Genomic DNA, 24,447 nt, shown 5'->3' with positions numbered 1-24,447 from the left:
CATAGTCATTTCTACAGTTATATTTTTATATCTCATATCATAAAAATGTTTTAAAGAAAATAAAAAAATAGGAAACTACTAATTACAGACATACAGTGATAAATATAATTTCAAATAGCTTATCATTTTTATTAGTCCTTATCACAGCAGCACTTGCTAATTTGTGTGTATTGTTCTGCATCCCAGACTTAAAGTTTATTATTTCTACATTTATTGCTAGGTTATCTTAATTAATGGAGCAGCCAGCAATGACAGAATTTTAGTTTAATGAATGTTTGATTTTGAGTTTCATTGTTAAATTTACATAAACAAGATTAAAAATCAGGAATGCTAGTCTTGACTCAATTTTTCATAGGATTGATACTGATATGGATGCACAATATGGATAATAATAGTTTTTTACCATCAAAACATGCAAACTAGTTCAAATTTCTTATTCAACTGACCATTGTTTACATTTGCCTGTGAATCATTTAAAGTGAGCTATTTTTAGCTAACAGACAGCCTAGAGTAGCCTTGTTATTTGATAGGCTCCTCCTACAAAACTTACTGCCAGGGTAGTAAAAGTTGGGGCTTTAACTGTCAGACTAAAAAAAAAACTGTGAAATATGGACAGACAGAAGAAAAAATATTGCAGAATAAGAATGATATTAACATCTTATGATACATGCACCCTGAAAATACATGATATAACAAATGAATGAAGTATCAGGGCAAAGTCCCCTACTGGAAGGTGACTATCTCAGTTGTAGCATAACCAGCTTTGATGGTTGAAGAAGACCCAAGGTGATCCTCTGTGCATTATTTCATCACAAGTGGGCACCTGGGTAGAACCACTGACATTCCATAAGCCAGCTGAATGGCTTCCTCAAATAAAGAATTAAACACTCTGAGTGGGACTAAAACTCACATCAGTGAGAGCAAGTGATTTCAAGTCAGTGACCTTAATTACTTGACCTTGTAGCCCCCTTGCTAATGATCAAAAACCATTTTTAGCCTCAAGGTCACTTTGACCTATTGATCCAAAAGAAAAAGAGTAGCCAACAAGTGACCAAATACATCCTATTAAGTATGGCTACTGCAGGCCAAGGTGTCCACCAATTCTCAACATAAAACTCTTTTTCAGTCTAAATACTACTATGACCTTGACCTTTCTTCTACTTGCCTCATAAACAATAGAAAGATCACAGCCAATCATCTTATAGAACTGAGAGCGAAAACAAGCGCCAGTTATTGATGGGAGTCCGTTTCAGCCAAGAGGTCATAATGACCTTGACTGCTGACCTACTGACCCAAAAACAGGGGTCATCAACTGACCACACAAAACCTTTTATGAAGTTTGACCATTATAAACCAAAGCATTCTCTAGTTACTGATCAGAAACAACTGTCTACTGACCAACATAAAACAGGCGGACAACAGCAAAACAACATGTCGCTTCTTTTTGGAAGTGGAGCATATTAAAAATAATCAATAACATGAGCAAAACAATATACTGCCCTCTTCTTTGAAGGTGGGTGGGGGTGAGGGGGCATAAAAATTATTGCTCATGAAAGTTTTGAAAACATGTACATGTCCATTACATGATTATGATGAATACTTAAGTTCCATATGAACTGGATGGAAATTGAAGGAACTGCTTATGAAAGATGATGGACACACAGATCAATCACTTTATGCCTCCTAGGGGTTTGACACCAGGGGCATGAAAACGTTAATAAAAATATCACATTCTTACCAATTTTTTAAGTAATGCCATTCTGTCTGAAAAACAAATGCAAAAAAGCATTGCTAAATTAACTTGTCCAAACATCAAGCACTGACAGTCTTTTCGTACAAAAACTTTTATTGCAATTGTGCTATGGCATCCACATTTAATCTCTTTCTGCTATTTTCGCACTTAATTACAAAAGTACCCAATGAATTAAAATCTAAGTGTAAAATCTAATGGTACATGATGCTAGGACCACAATCCTGCATAATTTCCCCATAATCCAGCAGGCAGAGGTCCGCCTGCGACAAATAATCTCGTCCCAGAGTCATCATATTGATGTGTGTAGATTGCATTTGGGAATTCTTGGTTGTACTGATGCATGAAAAATCCCATGTAGTTTTCATCATGTAACTGCAAAATAAAACGTGTCAACAGGCATGACGCTTGAATTTTGTATCTTTTGAGAGATAATGTGAAATATCCCACTTTGAGGATGTTGGTAAAAACAGCATCTTGGTTGGTAACACAGACTCCTTGAAACTTCTTTAGTATATAATAAGAAAAAGTAAACATCTAAATTATGTTAATTTCCATTAATCAGTTATTTCGGTTCTAATTTTGGTGTGTGAATTCTGGGTCCATATTCATCAATGTCTGGAATTTAGATTAACAACTTTGAAAGTACTTTTTACCTGCATTCAAACCTCTATTAAGATGCCTGCCATGTGGATGCCCAATACAGGTGGCTGCTAAGGCAGGTTGAACTATATTTGTAAATCTTGTAGATTTTAATGAAACTTCACACAAAACAAACAGCCTGCCAAGTTTCAGCTGAATAGATGCATTTCAAAGGATGTTATGGCAACTTTCAGTTTTAGAGATTAAAGTGTTCATGATTACCGGCCTTTTTAGCTTGGAGGAGTTTCCAATTTCCATTTTAGAAGGGCTCCAGTTCATTTGGGTTTCCAGCTTAGAAAGGTTTTTATTTAGAGTGTTTCCAGTTTTGTGGGTTTTCACTGCACATGCTTATATAACTAAATATTTTCAAGATTTGCAAGATATCATGAAAATAATGACTGCCAAATTTGCAATGCAAGCATTTATCTTAAATACGTACCAGCCAACCTTTCCCTAGATTCAATGAACAGGAATGACCACACCCACTTTCTAGGTATTTTCCACCTTTCAGATCAAAGAACAATATGTGACCAGTGCCGGTACCTATAGTTATAATATCTTCACGGAAACTGACAGATCTTATACCTGCAACAGACAAATAATTATCAACATTTACAATGTTTCCTGTTTCAGCATCTGCAGATATCATAACACTAAAAACTTGCTTTATCCCTACATGTAATACTGGTTTTAACTTCTTTTGTTGTATCCCACTTTCAGACACACTTCATACAATTTTCTGCATGAATGATTATTTTCAAAATTTTTATGACAACCATTAATGAGAAGACCTGAAAAACAGTGTATTGCACTCACCTCCTCCTCTATATTTAGAAATGATTGTGGTAAGCGTGTGTTTAGATCTAGGGTCTACCAAATTAACGTGTGACTGGGAACCTATAGCATATAATGTCTTTGGTTTGGACACACACATACACACATTCTCTTTGCTATTCTGTAGCTTACGATTATACACCTGTAGATAAATAAAAATACAATATAATACATTTACCACTTAACCTTTACCCTGCTAAATTTCTTAAATGGACTGGTCTGTCTTCCAATTTGGGCAGTACCATTACATATTCAAAGGGGTGATCATTTAAATTTACTCCCTGAATAGCTAACAGTGCAGACAAAGATCAGCCTGCATGGACGACGTGCAGGCTGATCTTGGTGTGCACTGGCCGCAAAGGCAAATCACTTGCCGCCAGCAGGCTCAAGGTTAAGAATACAAACATGTGATATTCTATTTTGTTTAAACCAAACTATAACATTATTTCTAATATCTATGTTTAAGCTATGTTTAGAAACAGTACTTATGTCTTAAAGAGACTTGCACACATATTTTAGGCGAAAAATATTAAATTTTTATCTCTAAAACCCATAAAAAAGTGAGTACTCTGAAAGCGACTAGTGGAACAAACTTTTTGACACATGAATTTTGCTAGATATGCTTTTAAATAACCAAAAATATTGTTCAGAAAGTAGCAAACCCTTGCAACACTTCTGAAATTATGCAGAAAATTTCAATTCTTCATGCATTTTTACCAATATCTAAATCTTATTTCCAACCACTTTACCATTTTTTTCAGTGTCATATATACATCTATGCCAAACTTGGTGGAAATGAATATGTTGGAAAATTTCTTCATCCAATCTGTGGGAAAGAAGCTTTAACCATAACATAGTCCTATCTAGCCTGCTTGTTCTGTTGTCTATAAAACCAATTTCAATAGAATTTACACTGCACATAATAGTAAGTGTCAGGATAAATCAACTAATGAGACAAATTTTACTTACCATACGGAATGTCTCTACATCCCATATATGGAAGTATGCATTCAGTGACAACACTGCTAGCTCCTGAAGCAGAATACACATTTAATATACACATAGTCATTAATATTGTAATTCCTATAAATAACAAGACTTAACACTAATATTTAAGAAAAAAATAATATTACACTTAAAAAAATGGTAGACGTTTTTTTTTAGATCACACAGGAACAATAACACACTTTAAAAACTACAGGTTATTTCAAAGGTGCAATTGATATTAATGTCATACTTTTCTTTCATCATGGTATGCAAGTGCTCGAACTTTGCGTGCGTCAGTACATTCTTTGACAAGGAGTGGAGATGTAATACTGTACTCAGGCACCTGCAGGCTGTTCAGAGGCGAGGAGTCAACATCATCAATTCCATCAATTCTCCATAAACCAAGATGACTATCCCGAGAACCTGCAAATTTTCATACATGTACAGTACATTAAAGCAACTCTTTCAAGCATTTCTAAGTTTTATATTCATAAAACTGCAAGATTTTGTTAAATAGCTGTACAACAGATTAGGATATAACATGATTTGAAAACTGCTGCTCACACATTTAAAATGATTGTTTGTTTATTAGTTTTGTGTTTAGCGCCATTTTTCAACAATATTTCAGTTATATAATGACAGACAGTTAACCTAACCAGTGTTCCTGGATTTCGTTCCAGTGCTTACCTGTTCTCCATTGGTACTTGCAAACTTCTCCACATGAATCAGAGATGGAGGATGAATGATTTTAGACACAGTGCCTTTGATCAAATCATCAAAGACAATGTATGCCTGACTCAGGACCCCCCTGGCGGCTATGTTTTTTCATCTAAACAAGAGCTGTCTCCATAGGATGACACATGCCCCGGATGGCACTTTGAATGAATAGTTATGGCCGATGTTAGAGTTTAGGACCTTTGACCTACGGAGCTGGGTCTTGCGCGCAACACGTCGTCTTACTGTGTCACACATTCATGCGTAGTTATTTTAAAATCCATGCATGAATGACAAAGATATGGACCGGACACGCCCATCAATGCACTATCATGAAAAATGACCTTTAACGTCTAAGTGTGACCTTGACCTTTGAGCTACGGACCTGGGTCTTGCGCGCGACACGTCGTCTTACTGTGGTACACATTCATGCCAAGTTATTTGAAAATCCATCCATCGATGACAAAGATATGGACCGGACACGCCCATTAATGCACTATCCTTTAATGTCCAAGTGTGACCTTGACCTTTGAGCTACGGACCTGGGTCTTGCGCGCGACACGTCGTCTTACTGTGGTACACATTCATGCCAAGTTATTTGAAAATCCATCCATCGATGACAAAGATATGGACCGGACACGAAAATTGCGGACAGACTGACAGACTGACAGACCGACAGACTGACAGACCGACGGACCGACAGACGGTTCAAAAACTATATGCCTCCCTTCGGGGGCATAAAAATGTTTGTACAAACTTATTTCAAAATTGGACCATCAGTTTCTGACATTAAAACTTAAAAGAGTTTCCACTATATACATTTAGCGAAAACTGACCATTGCCCCCTGGTGACCATGTTTTTTGACAAATCATAATAATTTGAACAACCTTTAGTCACCACAAGAACATTTGTTAAAAACATTCTAAAATTGACCTTGCTGTTTCTGACAAGATTTTTAAAGTTTTCACTTAATACATATAGGGAAAAGTGACCATGCCCCACTGATAACCACTTTTTTTTGCCGAGTCGAAGCAATTTAAAAAGTTTTGGTAGCGGACCATTTGTGTAAATCTGTTTTAAAATTGGGCCATCAGTTTCATATAAGATTTTTTTCCACAATATACAGGGAGAAATGATCAAGCCCTCTGGTGGCCATGTTTGTTGACGAAATCGGAATAATTTGAACGATTTTGGTAGTGGGTCACACATGGACCATTTGTGTGAACTTATTTTCAAATCGGACAAGCAGTTTAAGAGGTTGTTTGAAAATTTTTCTAATTTTTGTTCTGGCAGCCCTTATGTGCAACCAAACAACTATTTGAACAATATTGGAAGGAGACCTCTTAAGGAACATCCAGGCCAAGTGTCATCAACTTCCACCACATGGTTTCAGAGGAGATGTGGTTTGAAGAAAAGTGTTCATGGACAGATGGATGGACAGCGAATGTCGTGTGCTCAAATGAGCTAACAAGGAGGATGAAATATGTCTCAAATGGAGGGTCGAGCTTCTTTCCATAAACTAATGGGTGTGGTACATTTATTTTCTCACTTTCTGAATATTTTCATGTGTTTATGGCAAATATTAAGGATCCACCAAGTAATGGCTATTTTCATAAAGAAGTCCATGACTGGTGTGAGGTAAGATTATCTCACACCAGTGTAATATTTGGAATACTCTGTCCCAAAGGTAAGAAATAAATGTCTGTACTTTTAGACAAATCCCTCTACAGCAATATATATGGGCAGTTCCATGAGAAAACCTGTATTAGTGACATGATACAATTTTTGCATAATATTAAATAGATCGAAATACTTGAAAGACTTTGTTTTTCTTATGTTCATGCTAAAACTAGTATAATGTTATTTAGTTATTTAAAGGCAAATCAAAGTCTACCATATTATCCAAATAAATGTTACTTGTTTTGTAAAGGCAACCGAAATTCAAAAGCACCAACGCATCATGAGAATACAGAGGTGTACAGATAAAAGGATGTATTAATGGAACCAAAAATAAAAGGTAATTTTTTTTTTCAGTAAAATCATTTTAAACTGTTTCTAAATAGTCAAATGTATGATGTTAGGAAGTGATATGTATAATTTGTCGCAGAAATGACATAAGAATTATGCACAGCAACGTCATACTGCATTCATGATTTTCTTAATGTCACGTCCCTAAATACTTATGAGTGTTGTAAGTCTTGTAATAACGATTATTAATATTGAAACGTGAAAGAATGTTCTTCATGAGTATTTTGATTTTTGTCACTAATACAGGTTTTGTCACGGAATGGCCCATATATATGTACACGTACATACCTGTTACCAGAAACTCATCATCCAGCCAGCTAATATCAAATATCCAATCATTATGTGCTCTCTGTAACAGATGCAAAACACTGGGTTATGTATGCATTTTTTCATATTTAAATAACATTTAAAGTATTGTGATTACAGATTTCCAGGTAAACTCAAGTTTTTACTGCCAGGTAAACTCAAGTTTTCACAACATATTTTGTTTAAACTTACTGACATATGAATGTTCTTATTTTTTTCATCCAGACTGTGAAAATGACAAAAAAGTTGCATTATAACATGTCAGAACTGTGTCTCCACAATTCAGTTACATTATAACATGCCAGAACTGTGTCTCCGCACTTCAGTTCAGTGTTCGCGTTTTCTGAAAATTTCACCGAGTCCCTGGGACTCAGTACTCCCAAAAATGTTGAGTCCCAGCCAAATATGGTTGAGTTCCAGGTTTTACTGCTATAATATTGACAAATGTCCATGTTTTACAATAAATAACACTGCTTTAACTTCATAAATGCATTCCAGTTCTGATAAACATAACAGAGGTATAAAAATATTAGAATCTACAAAGTTACATCAAATATAATGGGTTTGACCAGTTAATAGTTACTTTAACAGGTTTAAGCGGGAGACAATCAAAATCCCCTTGATCAAAATCCCCTTCACTGAAAAATGATAGGGTGTTACAAAATCCCCTTCATATCTATATATCTATAATGTTAATCACAGAGGGGATTATGATACCCCCTGCAAATGTGTGAAGGGGATTTTGTAACACACAGTCATTTTTCAGTGGAGGGGATTTTGATCAAGGGGATTTTGATATACACTCCTAATATCTATATATCTATAATGTTAATCACAGAGGGGATTATGATACCCCCTGCAAATGTGTGAAGGGGATTTTGTAACACACAGTCATTTTTCAGTGGAGGGGATTTTGATCAAGGGGATTTTGATATACACTCCGTTTAAGCACTAGACTAAGATTTTACGGAAAAAGTCACTTCTTTGTTTAAATCTATTAAATTTTGTTCAAGTCTATCAAATTATAAAACAAACCAACTGAAAAGATCAGTGAATCTGCTTTCTTATCCTTGTTAATCTAATTTCTCATTCTTGTGAATTTATATAATGTGATTACTGTAAATTGTAATTCTAAGTATTTTTTCCAGTTAATTTCCTAATCACTGCCAAAACCAAACACCCTTTAGTTTAGTTAGATCTATGAATACAATTTCAAAACAGTTTGATCATTTCATATTCTAAAATTAGCCCAGCAAAAATTAAAATCAAGCTCGCTGCTCCTAGTGCAATGTTTAGTCAAAACACTAAAATCTATAAAAGCAATATTGTACTAGAACTGACTGTGTGAGTTAAATACATGCCATCATGACATCAGCAGCAGTAACGTCACACAAAGGGTAACACGGTCCTTTTGATCCCCTAATGTGGGCACACATCAAAAGAAAAAGTTGCCAATCATGCTTAACCCAGTTTCTGCAGCAGCTGTCAGAAATTTGTGTATATTTCAGTAAAGTTATTTTCGTCACAGAAAGTGTCAGTGATATGTTTCTAAGTTCGGAGTAAAAATGATTCAAATTACATGGATTTAAGGAAATTATTCAAGGTAAGATAATTTTTTGAAAAGTCATAGGAGAATGTACTATAGAGCGCTCTAAATCCCTACTGTTTAGTTTATCAAATCAAAGGTGTCAGCGACCATTATAATTGCTTTCAAACTTCTCTGTATCAGGAGACAGAGGCGAAATTATGCCATGTGTATTCGAGTAAAGTGTCAACAAGCTGTATCACAATAGGCTGTTAGTGGATGAATAACAAAAATTCGGCGACTTGAATTTCACTCATGTCAACCTCTAGCTAAAGCCCTGTTTTGAAAAATAAAACCAGTGTTCGCGTTCGCCGGAGACTCCATCTTACTTTTGGTTTGCAATGCAAGAAGGAACTGGACTGTTTCCATATAATTTACATCGATAAGTAGAGATTTTGATCAATAGGCTAAACCAGTCTGAATATGTCACTGAATGACTACAGGCTACGTCACTCTGTGTGTTTTTTTAGAAAATGATGCTGCTGAAAATGAGTCCGACATCCTGATTAGTATAAATTTGTTGTCTTTAAATTAAAACATTCAGTTCCGTTTTTACTTTGCGTCCCATGTACGCAATGGTCTTGAAAAATTTGCGTACCAACCAAATTCGTTGCATATTTAGATAATTTTACGCCGTAAACGCGAACACTGCAGTTGCATCATAACACGTCAGAACTGTGTCTCCGCAATTCAGTTACATTATAACATATCAGAACTGTGTCTCTGCAATTCAGTTACATAATAACATGTCAGAACTGTGTCTCTGCAATTCATTTACATAATAACATGTCAGAACTGTGTCTCCCTAATTCAGTTACTTTATAACATGTCAGAACTGTGTCTCTCCGCAATTCAGTTACATTATAACATGTCAAAACTATATCTCCCCAATTCAGTTACATTATAACATGTCAGAACTGTGTCTCCATAATTCAGTTACTTTATAACATGTCAGAACTGTGTCTCCATAATTCAGTTACTTTATAACATGTCAGAACTGTGTCTCCATAATTCAGTTACATTATAACATGTCAGAAATGTGTCTCCGCAATTCAGTTACATTATAACATGTCAGAACTGTGTCTACGCAATTCAGTTACATAATAACATGTCAGAACTGTGTCTCCACAATTCAGTTACATTATAACATATCAGAACTTTGTCTCAACAAATCAGTTACATTATAACATGTCAAAACTATGTCTCCACAGTCCACAATTAGTTACAGTGTAACATGTCAGATTCAGTGGAGCATCAGTTCAAAAACAGCTGACAATTTTTGAAACAATTTATTCGAAAAAAAGTGGAAGAAAAATGGCTATGTCTACAGTAATTAATCTTTGCCCAAATTTAAGGTATTTCACTGAACTGAAGAGCAAACAGAGGCTTGACTTTTACAGGCATACCCTTCTTTTGAAATGAAAATAACAACAAAAAAAATCATAAATAACGAAGATTTTCTTACCTCACCAACACAAACTGGATCAAATGTTGGTAATTTGTACACAGCAAGGTCATTTGTATTTTCTGCTCCAGTGGCGAGAAGAGTTTTTGATGGGTTGACAGCAATGCTGTGAATACCACAAGGGCAACCAGCAGGTACACTGTTATTACTACTTTTCAAGGATGGTATATGATCCAGGTTTCCTGTTTGTAAATCTATTACCTCCAACTGAAAACAAAGACAATTAAGAAATGAAATTTTTTTTTTTGGTTTGCATGATAAACCAGAAGTAATGGCGTTACCAAGTATCATTTATTCAGATACTGTGAAATCATAAATATTCGTGGGGGACTAATTTTCATGGATTTCGAGGTTGAGTCAATCCACGAAATTTAATCCCAACGAACACGTAAAATTCCCATTCATTTTATGTTCAAAAGTTGAAGTTGCCAGATACCTATAGATCTTGGCAGTTTTATTACGGATATGAAGTGTGCATTGAATATACTGTAAACTATCAAATCTGGAACTATTACTGACCCTTTAATTATCAAATTTCAACTCATCAGAGGAACAACAATAACTGTCGCAGGAGACTGGGTGTTGGACTATTTTGATGCTGGTTAGTGATGTTTTGATACATGCTCATTATATCCACCCATACTGGCTATTTAGGTGTGATGATAAGAAAGCTTTTGAGGTCTGAATGCAACACTGACACTGATGGTGACGCTGAGTTGAGTACAACAGTTCTCCATATTATTTGAACACTCAAGCTAATAACATATTACAGTCATTTCTAAAATATTGTACTTTAAAGACTGACACACAAAAATATGTAAAATCACTTGTATACCTTATTACATTTCGTCCCAAACACAATTTGTTTTGTGTTGAGCCACTGAGAGGAAAATATCTTATTAATTTGTCCAAGCTGGTATTCTTTCTCTTGGAACAACTGTGGCATAACCTGAGATGCATAATCATCTACTATTTTCTGTGGATCCAAGTTACAGATATTGCGCAATCCAAGTTCCCGTTGCTGTGTGTACAAAAACAGTTCTTTACCAATACAGGCATGTAAATGCTCTCGTGAGGATCCACATAATCCATCTGAAAACAATAATTTTACAATGTCAAGGCTTCTTCTACTATTACCAATTTTAAGAAAGACAGACAACCTGTAACAATAAATACATCTCTCTGACTGCTAATACTTTACTATCATACAGGTTACATAGCATGTATGGTGCTTGCGCAAAAATAATGTTGATTGTTCTTAAAATAATTTGACATGAATGATACTTAAAGTACATTTATATGGCTTATAATTTTAGTAGAGGGTATCACAAAGAACATTTCTGTAAATTTCTTTCAAAAATCAACCTGTGGTTTAGAAGAATCTTCAACTTTGTTATGAATGACACTGAAGCAATCATTTGAAAAAAAATCACCTAAAACTTCAATCTAAATGGTTCATCCTTTTACTTAAGACGAAATTATTTTCATAACTAGGGATGAGTGGTATTACCGATATATCAATATGTTATGGTTAAGCCGTAAAATGATACATGAAACGGTATGGAGTTACCAAACTGATATGCTGCAGTAAAACATTCCCATTCATGCATACAAATGATGTAAAATGCATGCATTTAAAGTGAAAATAAATTACTATGAACTTCAGAATACTGCTCGCTGTATGTGACGATTATTCTAAGCAATAAGCATAAATGCTCCGCCAATTAAGTAACTGTGTACTTTTCGTGATGTGAAACACAGTACTTTGAAAGAACATTAAATCAATTAGTCAAATATACCTGCCTAAATGTTTTCTTCTTCTGACATGGGTAAAGATCAGGCAACTTTAGTCGCATTATGATGAACTATTTACATGGGTGAAGGAAAGTTCCAACTAACATTTGGATAACAGCTGGTTAAAAAAAAGAGAGTCTATGGTTACTGATGGGTGACAACCTTCCCGCATAGAGATAGCACAATGTGAAAAGTGTTTTAGATGTGTATGACAGACATGAAAGAATGCTACTTTGTTAGTCACTTAGTGCTGACAGCAGTGTACTGAACAAGTAAGCTGTTACCATGGCCTCTGGTCAAACCTCAGACTGGGTTAGGAATAGTCTGCCTCATCACACTGTTGTCATGCCTTGCTTGGACTCTTTCAAGCAGACTGTCTCAGAATTAAACTAGGAAGTGTCTAGGAGTATGGATCAATCCCACTAAGATCTAATTATAGAGGTACAGATCTGTACAACTAGACAAGCCAGTTAGGGATTTCTTAATAATTTTGGCACCCATTTTTCAGAAAGACATGCTGTTTTGGAAGAATACAGATACCATTGCATAATCAGTTGCAATGAAAAAGGAAGATAACTCTCCATGAATGTTGTCTGTTATTTTCCAGATTTTCAGTGACCTTCACCCAACTTCCAGAAATGTATTGTTCCCACACAACTAACGAAAACTCAACAGATTAACACTGATCTCAAAACTAAACCTGAAATCCAAATTTCTATATTATCTGGATTTTACCATCCTTAGTAGTATCCGCCATTTACTAAGGTATTTCCAAATAATAACTTTATGTCGCTTTCAGCAACGGTCGGTTAATAGTTACGATGGACATGCTTTTAAGAAGAGCGCTCAGTTATGACAGAATAAGTTTCTTTGAAAAAAAAAAAAAAGATATAAATTTTGAATTCAAAATTGAAATTCGAACTTAATTTCTGATTCATTATGTCACATCCAGGCCACAACACGAGGAAGCGCTCCACAGGGCCATATTTTAATGATATATACATTTAAAAAAAAAATTCTGTTGTCTTTTTTTGGTTGTCGCTATTCACAATCGGTCGGCAGCTGGAAGAGCACCACAGAGACAGTCTATACAAGATATTTACACTGACTTTTTCAAATTTTTGTATCTTTACACACTTTATATTATATATATACAATAGGTTGGCAGCCGGTGTGGCCTGGATGTGACATAATGAATCTGAAATTGTTCGAATTTTAATTTTGATAGACGTATATGTATCCATACTTTTATTCAACTTAAACTGATTACTTACTTACTTACATAAATATATGCTGTTTATGAAAATTAAAATTTTTTTTTTCCCAATGAAATTCATTATGTCATAACTGAACGCTCTTCTTAAATATCATTCCGTCATAACTAAACGTTCTATTAACCGACCGTTGCCAAAAGCGACACAATGTTATTATTTGGAAATATCTTAGTAAATGGCAGATACTACTGTTGCCTAAGATCAGCACATTGAGGTAAAATGGTAAATTAACTGGTAAGTCAAGGTTTAACTTACTTCATTCTTTTAATAATGTTCATACATATTACTGGTGACAATATCTTATAATTATACTTCACATAAAGGCTATATTTTATATATAACAAAAATGATGGTGTACTAGACCTCAAGTCTGCTGCACCGGCATACATTCTGCTGCAAACAGGTGTGTGTATTCTGCTATTTTTTTAGATTGTGTTAATTGGCAAGTGGTGATGTTTACATTTATATGATGAAGACAGGAGCTTGTTTATGGAAGATTTAGGTGGGAAAAGATATTTAGGGATACATTTGAATAGATAAAAGAGCCGACCTTTATTGGAGTGATGGCAATCATTACCACTGATGGCAGAATTAAGAGAAAACAACTCAGATGGGTTTAATATTTTTTTAACAGCTATGATCTGATGATTTTGTATTTCATTTCTATGAGTAAAAAGCACTTTTAATTATGAATTTAAAATGGTGAAATATGTTTATTTCCAATCTATGTTAGCTACTGCTCAAGTGCTAAAAATCTAGGAATGTCAAAAAGACCAGCAGATTATTCACAAAAAGAGACTAGCTAGTTCATCTGCTTATAAATGACAATCAGATAATAATAATTAAATAAATTTAAATCAAAACTTTTTTGTTTAACCTTTACCCTGTTGAATTTCCATAATGAACTTGTCCATCTTTCATTTTGGACAGTACCATTACCGTATTTTGGTGTGTATAGGTCGCACTTTTTCTACCCATTTTGCTGCCTGAAAAAGTTCCTGCGACCTATACGACAGAACATTGCCAGCAGTTTTTTTTTCGGGCCAATTTTCTGACCGTAGCTCTCGCAAAATTACGTGCATCTGTTACGAACGAACAAAATGGATAAAAAATATCAATATCGGCGGCTTTTCAGCAAATAGCGGTTACTTTCAATAAAATATATCGTAAATAACCGATACAGACTATTAAAATTACGAATGACTAATTCAAAGATGTTTTTGCAGTCTTAAATTACGTTTGTTTCTACTTTCGTTTTACTGGACGCCATTGACATGTACTCCGGGTTGGATAAAATCCGGACAGATCCGTCCTCCATTCCAAACATTGTTTATACTAATTCTTAGCGTATTAAAAATTTGAAAGATAATTTTTTACTTTTGATTTTTAAATAAAAGAAAAAAATCCAAACAGAGATATTTTGTTAATCTTTTTACTCAGAATCAAAAGAACGCGGTTAATTACATGACACGGAAAGGTGTTATAATTGCTGTGCAAAACAATTCACACTTAAACTTGCATGATAACAGAATGTAAACGCAAACCGTCTGCTGCCAATTAGTGTCAAAAAGCCGCTTTTCTTTGATGTAGTCTGTTACCGATACTACTGTTGGTACGAAACAGTTGGGAACGAAAATAACACTGTCCGATTTCCACCAATCAGGTTCTGATAATAATTCAGTCCGTGGCATCAATATGGCCGCCGCCATAACTTTTTTGCCGGTAAATATTAAATATTGCTGGGGAAAAAATCCGAAATTTAACTGCGACTAATACGCTGGAAGTTAAATTTTCCGACCATTTCCAGAGCAAAAATTAGATGCGGACTATACATTACCGCGACCTATACACACCAAAATACGGTAACTGTTAAAAGGGGTGCTTACCAAAAGGATACTGTCTGAATGGAGAACAGTGCAGATCATGATCAGACTGCATGGATAATCTACACTGGCCGCATAGGCAGAATCAATCGTGTCCAGCATGATAAGGGTTAAAATGTTTTAAAATGCAACTTAAGCCCCTGAATACATTGCCCAAATCAGTAAAACAAGTCAGAAAGGAAAATGATGATCTGTTTTACAGTTTTATATTCGACCAAAAATTTCCTAAAAAATGCTGGTCGATTAAATCTCCTGGATTTTCAACTGAAATCTCCTGGAAAACTGTCCACGGAACTTGACAAGTATGCACCGGTGACAGACTGACAGTGCACTAGACCTCGGGTCTGCTGCAACAGTGGCGGTTCACTAGCCACTGCCATAACATTTAGTGGATAGCAACCTACGAAATATACGTCATCAGGTCGAATAAACATATATAACCTGACAAAAATATCAGCGAAAAATTACAAGTAGCAAGATTTAGACACTGATGCACTCATCATGTGACGTAAGCGCTTCTACTTTTAGAAACAACAACATACAGTGGCTGACGAAATTGTCTCTGGTCAGTCAAAAATATGGCGCACAGCTTTCATAAACAATGAAACGATCAGTAAAATGTTAGTTCTTGTACATTTGTGATGTTTAAGAGTTTCGATGACATTATTTCACTTAAAAACAAATTAAAGATTTATGATACAGAACTCGTCGATAATAAGCACCTGCTCTATAACCAGATGTCTGGAATTAAACTGGAAAATTCAAAAGATCTATGGTCTGTCCATAAATTATGACAGAATGTCTAAAACATCCATAACTTCAAATACTATTTGAAACAGTCTAACCCTTACCATGCTGGACACGATACATTCTGCCTTGAGACCAGTGTAGATCATGATCAGCCTGCACAAGATTTGCACTGGTCGCCATTCAGTCAGTAACTTTTTGGTAAGCACCCCTTTTAACAGTTAATGGCACTGTCCAAATTCAAAGATGGACAAGTTAGCAGGGTAAGGGTTAATCAGGTCCAAGAAAAGTCCCAATTTAGCTATATAGCTAAATCTAGCTATATATAGCTAGAAATAGCTGTAACACCAATAAGAATTGTTCAAAATATATGAATATCAAATATAAAATAGTTATTATCCCATTCAAATGGTTTATGAGACAAAAGACAATCACAAAGAATGGAGATCTATGCAGTTTCAGTTTCAATACATGTTGCGAATTTCTGCGAATAGTCATTTATAAATTTGTCATATACACGATGATTATCAAAAGTGAAAAATTCAGTGATGATTTATCGCAAAATACTGCCACAGGTATTGAAAATGTGACATCAAAGATCTTGGTTTTGTGTTAATTTCTTTCATCTTCTACATCTACATCTTTCACCCAACCGTCGATTTCCGACTATCACTGGGCGGCGCTGTCAGAGAAACAGTTGTTAAAGAAATTATATGTTACAATGTTAAAATAATAAAAGCTAAAAAAGACAGTATGCTACAGTTAAAATGGGGCAGAGGCAATAGAATTACATACTGACCACCGCCAGCCTCTCTCTAAAGATACCGAGACTGGGGCTAGATTTAACATAAGTTGGTAGGGAGTTCCAGAGACGGATGGTCCTTGGGAAGTAGGAGTTAGAAAAGTACTGAGTGTGAGACATGGGGATTAAGTAATTTAGGTTTCTAGTTGGAATAAGATGAGATTGATCGACTGCAACTGTCTGGGTCCTTGTTTTATAAAACATTACTAATGAGTTGTGTAACCTTCTATATTGAAGTGTATTCCATTCTAAAGTTTTCAGCATTTGTGTAACACTCCTGGTGTAACTGTAGTCGTACATGACGTACCTAGCAGCTGACCTTTGGACATTTTCGACTTTGCTAGTGAGGGTTTTTTGCCAAGGATGCCAGACGCTTGAACAGTACTCAAGTTGAGGGCGGACACAGGTGTTATAGGCAGCAATTTTGACCTTTTTATTGTCAGTTTTCACATTCTGTTGTATGAAGCGAAGAGTGGAAGTTGCTTTGGAAGTGATATTGTCAATGTGTTTGGACCAGTTTAGATCTTTGGAAATGGTTATGCCTAGGTATTTAGCTGCCTCACAAGTTTTTAACTCTATGTTGTGAAGTTTGTAGGGGTAGACCACGGGATTTTTCTTTCTAAAGAATCTAAGGACTTCACACTTGTCCGGGTTGAACTCCATGGACCATGTCTTCTCCCAGGTTTCTAAGTTAATGAGGTCTTGTTGCAGAGATACACTATCTGAAATGGAGTTGATGGTAAGGTATATTATGGTGTCATCTGCAAACATTCTTGCGTTACATCTGACCGAGTCTGGTAAGTCATTGATATATACCAGGAAGAGACACGGCCCAAGAACAGACCCCTGGGGAACTCCAAACAGTACAGGAAGTTCACTGGAAAAATGACCATCAACAGCGACTTTCTGGGATCGGTTGGACAGGAAAGATTTGACCCAATTGGTAATTTGTGGGTTGACACCAAGGCTTTGTAGTTTATAAATTAGTCTTATGTGATCGGCCTTGTCAAAGGCCTTGGAGAAGTCCATGACAATAACATCTGTTTGTTGACCCTGTTCAGTGTTATTGTAAAGTTCCTGAGTGAAATTAATGAGCTGAGTCTCACAACTGTGACCTGATCTAAAGCCATGCTGGAACTGGCTAAGTAGCTTATGCTTGTCAAAATAGGTCATAAGATTGGAAACAACAATGTGTTCAAGAAGTTTAGAAGCAATGCAAGTTAGGGAAATTGGGCGATAGTTACTAGGTTTAGACGCGAGTCCTTTTTTGAATATGGGGGCTACATTGGCTTTTTTCCAACCACTGGGTACTAGGCCAGATTCGAGAGATAAGGCCTAAAAAAAAATATGTTTGTTTCTTGTAACCCGACCAACCATAAGTTTTTACCACCGATCGCAATTTTTTTATGGGCTGAAATTCGAGATTCTGATTATATCTTTATTGATTATAGGGATAATTTAGTTGTACCCGACCTCGTCGCGCATAGTCACGAACGTTCCTGGTTCAGTCGACATGAAACAACATGGTGAAAAGCCTGTTTGTCGGTAGACTCGAGGTTCCGGGTTTTCACCCGCGAAAATCGAGAAGTTTTCTTTGATGCATATCGAGTTCAAAAGTTCTGCCCCTTGTCAATCAAAATCCCGGTGAATTTCAATACTGTTCGCCGCCACAAGCGGAAGTATGGCAGTAGGCGGAGCGTCATATACTAATTAGCTACTGACAGATGTCAATCACGCCACGCGCCGACTGACACGTGGTTATCTCGCGGTTTGTATTTAGTACTTCATTATGAAAGGTGTTTATTGATCAAGGTGTAAACGTTAATTGATAAACAACTCGTAGAAGAGCAGTCTTATTATCATGTTTGTACCACTTGTTCAGGGGTCACGCTGTCGGTTGCACTTGAGCCATTTGCGACAAAAGATTAATTGTGGCCCCGAAAATCTCTAATTGCCAAAAACGGCCCGAAGCTATGTCTGTCTGCAAAACTATGAACTTTGCCTGTTACACAATGTTTACTGAACAAAAGGAATCAGTGTAGAAAAAAAAACTTGTATGAACAACATCTGTTATTGAAAGGCGGGAGCAAATTTTCAACAATTTTATTTGATTAAGTAATTTAAATCAGGCCTCGACCTTAGCGGTGGACCGTTGGACCGACGCAACCAAAAATATCGGCAGGTCCACTATCAAAAGTTGGGTAGACCGACGGTCAACCAATTTTCAGTCACGGTCTGCAAATAAAATAAAACCCTTAAAATTGAAAAAATAGGGGTGGTGGGAGGTGGGGGATCGTATCCATATAGGCGAATTCACAAAACGAAAGTTGATTTTGCCTTAGTACGGCATTCTACAGTTATAAGCATTGGCGAGTTAAAGTCAGGATAGCACGAATGGACTACTCCACCGATCAGGTGAGTGGTTTTTACGTGGTAACTTTACCAAATTGAGTCAGGCAAAATTACCTGGATTGACTGGAATTTACCCGCGAATCATAAAAATATCAAAACGTCATGCTGGTAATTTTCCATTCCACAAGCACGTGCGCCCTATCGTAATACTTAATTTCATCGGAGTTACTTTTGACACAAAAAACGTGCGTAGTGCATTCATTTTTTAATATAATCGCTTCAGATATTCAACACCGCTTGAGAACTAATACAGTTTGAATTCTATAACAATTTTAATAAGATACCCACAGGAATGTAGGCAAAATTCTTTTAAAACGATCAAATTTTCATGTAATGTTTTGTAAAATTTCAAACAGCGCGATCTTGATTATTTATTTCCTTGTTCAAGTAAATAAACGGTACATACTATGGTAATAAAATTCAGACTTTTGACCAGAAAATACAAAAAACACAATTAAAAAATCTTAAATAATGAAAAAGCGGCAGCAATTTAAATACATGGAGTAAAACGATTTTTTGGCAAACAGATTTCTGTTAGCACGGCAGAATAGGCTACGTGACCTCATGAACATAAATAGAAATGTGGTTTTAAAATGAGGCAGTATGATGTCGTTGCGATTTTTAATAAGTTTTAAATGAGTCTTCGTACATATATTTTTTGACACAACACTTTGTTAGATATTCTTCTCAAACAATAATGTCAATTTCTTGAGGGCAAATAGGTCAGCATCGTTCACGGTCTGACACATTTACATGTCAGTTTATTCGGGATATTGCACATTCGCTTTTAAAAAATTAAAGAAAAAACTTTTTTACTGATTTCTTCTCAACAATTAAAGGAATCGAGAAAGTACGATCAGACAGTGATGTGTCACATGGCGCGAAAACATGACGTAATGCAATGATAATCTCGTGGAAACTATACCGCTTTGATCTCCACTGCAGATGCCACAATAACCGACACACTTCTTTTAGCTCTTTGAGGGGGTGTTAATTGATGATGAAAACGAGGCCAATTACTTAGTTTATCATCAGACTGATTACCGATAATTGTTGATGTTTTGTTTTTTTTCACTTTCAACATTGGTGCTGATTGTGTCCATATTTTGGGACACTTTTCAAAATAATTATTTTTCGGGATAACAGATTGCTACAGTCTTCCATTTTTAATTATTTAGAAATAAGTCCTGTTTCTTTGAGTCATATGAAGTTATGACGTCTACAGCATCACAATTTATGAGATAGAATTGGAGGTCCACTAAAGTCTGAGCAGGTCTACTAGATTTTAGCAATTGGTGAACCTGCTGGCAACTGCTGAAAAAAGTTAAGCTTGAGGCCTGATTAGGCAGTTAATTGGCGATAATAAGGTTACTAAACACTGAAATGTTCTGACACTTACTAAAAAAAAATTAAAAAAAAAAAAAAAAAAAATTCCCTACCTACCGACCCCCATTTTTTTCAGCATGTTACAGGAAACAAACCTATTTTTTTTTAGGCCTAACCTGTATATATGGGCAAGTACAGGAGCAATCTCATGGTGGAGTTCTTTTAGGATGCGTGGGGATAGTTCATCAGGTCCTGAGGCTTTATGTGGGGATAGGCCATGGAGCAGTTTTTCCACACCTTCAGTGGTGACCTGGATCTTATTCATCTTGGAGACTGGGGATGAGAGAACGTTGGAACATATATGCTTCAGACTAAGGGGCTGGGGAGGGGAAAAGACAGATTCAAATTGTTTGTTTAAGATAGTAGCCTTTTGGATGGGGTCCGTGTAGGTAAGACCATCTGATTTGAGGGGGGCGATGCCGACATTTTCTTTTTTGTTGTGCTTGATGAAACTGTAGAACTTTTTGTTTTTACCAGGTTGTGAGTGAATTACAGTGGTTTTGTCAAATCACCGGTTCGTCATACTTAATTTATATAGTAAGTGAGAAGTGGTTTCGTCATAAAGACTTTATATAGTTAATAGCATATAATAGGTCAATACAATGGAAGATGATCGCACCTATTTAATGGCAGTTAATATCGATGATTGCGTTAAAGTAATTCGCACATACTTAATCGATAATGTTACTCAAATTGCAAATGAGTTATTAAAAATTATTGTGTATTAAAAACGAGTTCTTGATAAATATTACGTTTCTGAAATAGACGGCCCGATCTATACTTCATTTCATGAAAAAAAAAATGATTAGCGAACAATATAAAGCTGATCTTGATCTGCACTGGTCGCGAATGCAGGTACATGCATACTTGCGATTAAGATGTTGATAATTTAAGGATGCTGTAAGAAAAATGTACAATTTTGGTAATATGAATTATCGGACTTGTATTAAATTACATTAAAAATTAGGCAAACAGATATATTTAAATATCTAAAATATGAATGTTATAAATGTACCAATGGAAATAAATTGTGTCTATCTTCACATTTACTCTTATAATTTTATATTTGTAGAGTAAGTATTTGTTTGCCATAATACTTATTTCTACGTAGTATGCTGGAATGCCCGCAGGTTGAATGGTTCATGCTGGACTTTGAAGCTGGTAAGTAGAAAAAATCGATTTTATATCATGTGAAATTCTATAATGGTTAAATAACTTTCATTAGACAACTATTATACAACTTTCATATAACATTTAATACATAATACAATCATTTTTCATGCAGAAATATATTAATTTCTATTTATTATATTTTCGGCTGCCTGGCAGGCATTAAGGGAAGTTTTTCCGGGGTGTGTTCTGAAGGGATGTGTGTTCCATTGGAGTCAGCGGGTTTACCGTAAAATCCAGTCCGAGGGTCTTACCACTGCCTACCTGGAAAAAGAAGATAAGTACAGGTTCTTACGGAAACTGCTGTGTCTGCCATACCTCCCTTCAGAGCAAATTCCAGCGGCTTTCCACCAGTTGAAGCAGCAAGCTTTAGAAGTCGGCGGCCCAATCCTGCACGTGACGCAGTATGTCCAGGGTACGTGGATAGAAGGAAGTATGTGGCAGCCGAACCACTGGAGTGTGTTCAGGGAGACGGTCAGGACAAACAACGACGTTGAAGGTAACCAAACTTTTCAGACTTCTGTAAATTGATTATTCCATGAGATTGACATAAATTAACATAAAGCTGTTTTGTTTTAATAAATTTACTGACACTTACCTTTAGTTGTGTTGTGGTGCTGCCATGTGTTTTGCTTGATCTGTTTGATCATAAATTGTATGCAAGTTTATGTATGCAATGTTATCAACGATAAATGTAACATTAGTATTTCTTTTTACTTTCAGGGTGGCACAGACGAATCAACACCCGGGCTGGTCGGGCTGATTTGGGGTTCTACCTGCTTGTACCTTTGCTTCGCAGAGAGGCCGAGACGGTAGATCTCCAAATCAGGCTTGTATCAGCCCATCTACTGACGAGGCTACACCGAGCAAGATACACCAGACTCCATGGGGCATTGTTTGACGCTTGGGACAAATACGAAGACGGTGAACTGACGACGACACAACTTCTACGTAGATGCAGCAACATCGCGGGGCTCGGACCTTTCACTGGATTTACCAACAGCGCGGTACAAGAAGATGTATAAATTAAAATCAAAGAAACTGACATTGAAAATGTGTGTTTTGTAGTGTATTGTATTGTACATTGAATGTGTATGTTCTGTTGCTTCTTTTTCTTTTTCAGGGTGTATTATATTAATGTATATAATTATATTGTATTGATATTGAATGTGATATTTTATAATGTATAAAATTATATTGTATTAATATTGAATGTGCTATTGTTTCTTTTTCTTTCAGGGTTGTCATGATATGTATAAAAATGCATTGTGTATTGACTGTGATATTAATTGCTTCTTTTTCTTTTTCAGAGTTTACATGGCATATGTATTATAATGTATAATATTGTAATGTGTATTGAATGTGCTATTGATTGCTTTTTTTTTTCTTTTTCAGAGTTGACATGTGTATTATAATGTATAAAATTGTATTGTGTATTAAATGTGCTTCTTATTTTCATTATTGAATGAGTGTCTTTTGTGATGATGTAAATAAATGTAAAAATATAAAACGCTTTGTTTTTCTTCTGCAAATACATTTTGATGATAAATTAATTTCTAATTAGAAACATCAATGAAATGTCGGGAATTTAATGAGCAGAATGTGCCACAATTAGCACCTCACTGACATTCTAGAAATGCAAGGAATTTAGCACATTTTAAGTATAATAATCATCGATCTTCAGTTAAGCTTTGGGGACAGTTACGCTAACTTCTTAAGATAAGAATTTTAATTCTTTTACTATAAATATACATTTTGTATATCTAAATTTTACTTTTTATAGTATTTGTTTTTTTTTTCTTATCAAATTCATATTTTCAAAATAGATTTAAAATGTTTTAATTCTCAATAGAAATTCTTAATTTTTTATTAATTCAAATTTAACATTTTGAAAAATAAATTGTCTTGCGTCGAACTTAACATTTGTAACCAGTAATAAATACATAAGTTTCGTCCATAATAATTAGTTTAACAAAAAGTAAATCTCTATATATCTTAATCGATCGGCAATTATATCATTTATTTTTCTTTTCATTTTCTGTATAAATAATTAGCTTTGAAATTATCTTTGCAAAATTAACAACTTGTTTGCCACACGAAGTACATCAACAATAAAACGACCAACAAACAATCATTATTACACTATAACAATAAGTATGACGAAACCACTTCTCACTTACTATATAAATTAAGTATGACGAACCGGTGATTTGACGAAACCACTACCAACCTTGTGAGTCATGGTCAAATATGATACTTTCCATATATGACCAGTACAAACCTTTTGGACGTGATTATGACCATTTTGCATCTTATTTTGACATATTTTGCCTTACTGGTACTGGTTTTATAGCTACTTCTAGCTATATATAGCTAATATAGCTAATTTGTGACTTTTCTGGGACCTGTTAATCTCTAGACCAGAGGCAGAGCTGGACTAGCTTCGAAAAAGAGACGCATATTGCAAAAGAATACTAAGTGCATTCTTACCCTTATGCTTCAGTTTAGTAAACATGGTGTATTACTTAATTTAATTTTCAATGATTCGATAACCAAATCATCGTCATATGCGCAAAAAGTGCAATCAATTTTTTTAAAAGAACGAAAACATAATTCTACAAGGGAGGCAATTCGCACTTAGCGGTGCTCAGACATGCTATTCAATGT

General features: G+C 35.3%; 1 protein-coding gene across 1 annotated transcript; it reads right to left on the bottom strand.

The window, feature by feature from the left end:
- Positions 1-32: 32 nt before the first annotated feature.
- Positions 33-24,425, bottom strand: LOC123566103 (DDB1- and CUL4-associated factor 12-like). Its single transcript, XM_045359961.2, has 9 exons — positions 24,271-24,425; positions 11,148-11,404; positions 10,313-10,519; positions 7,245-7,305; positions 4,464-4,636; positions 4,196-4,258; positions 3,209-3,368; positions 2,832-2,977; positions 33-2,125 (listed from the first exon to the last, which is right to left on the bottom strand). The coding sequence occupies exons 1-9, from the start codon at positions 24,293-24,295 to the stop codon at positions 1,961-1,963; spliced, it is 1,257 nt and encodes a 418-aa protein (XP_045215896.1). The 5' UTR covers positions 24,296-24,425; the 3' UTR covers positions 33-1,960.
- Positions 24,426-24,447: the final 22 nt, after the last annotated feature.

This window comes from Mercenaria mercenaria, chromosome 8, assembly GCF_021730395.1.
Source record: "Mercenaria mercenaria strain notata chromosome 8, MADL_Memer_1, whole genome shotgun sequence".
Taxonomy (NCBI): domain Eukaryota; kingdom Metazoa; phylum Mollusca; class Bivalvia; order Venerida; family Veneridae; genus Mercenaria; species Mercenaria mercenaria.
The sequence above is the reverse complement of the archived record's forward strand: the minus strand, read 5'-3'. Positions and strand labels throughout refer to the sequence as shown.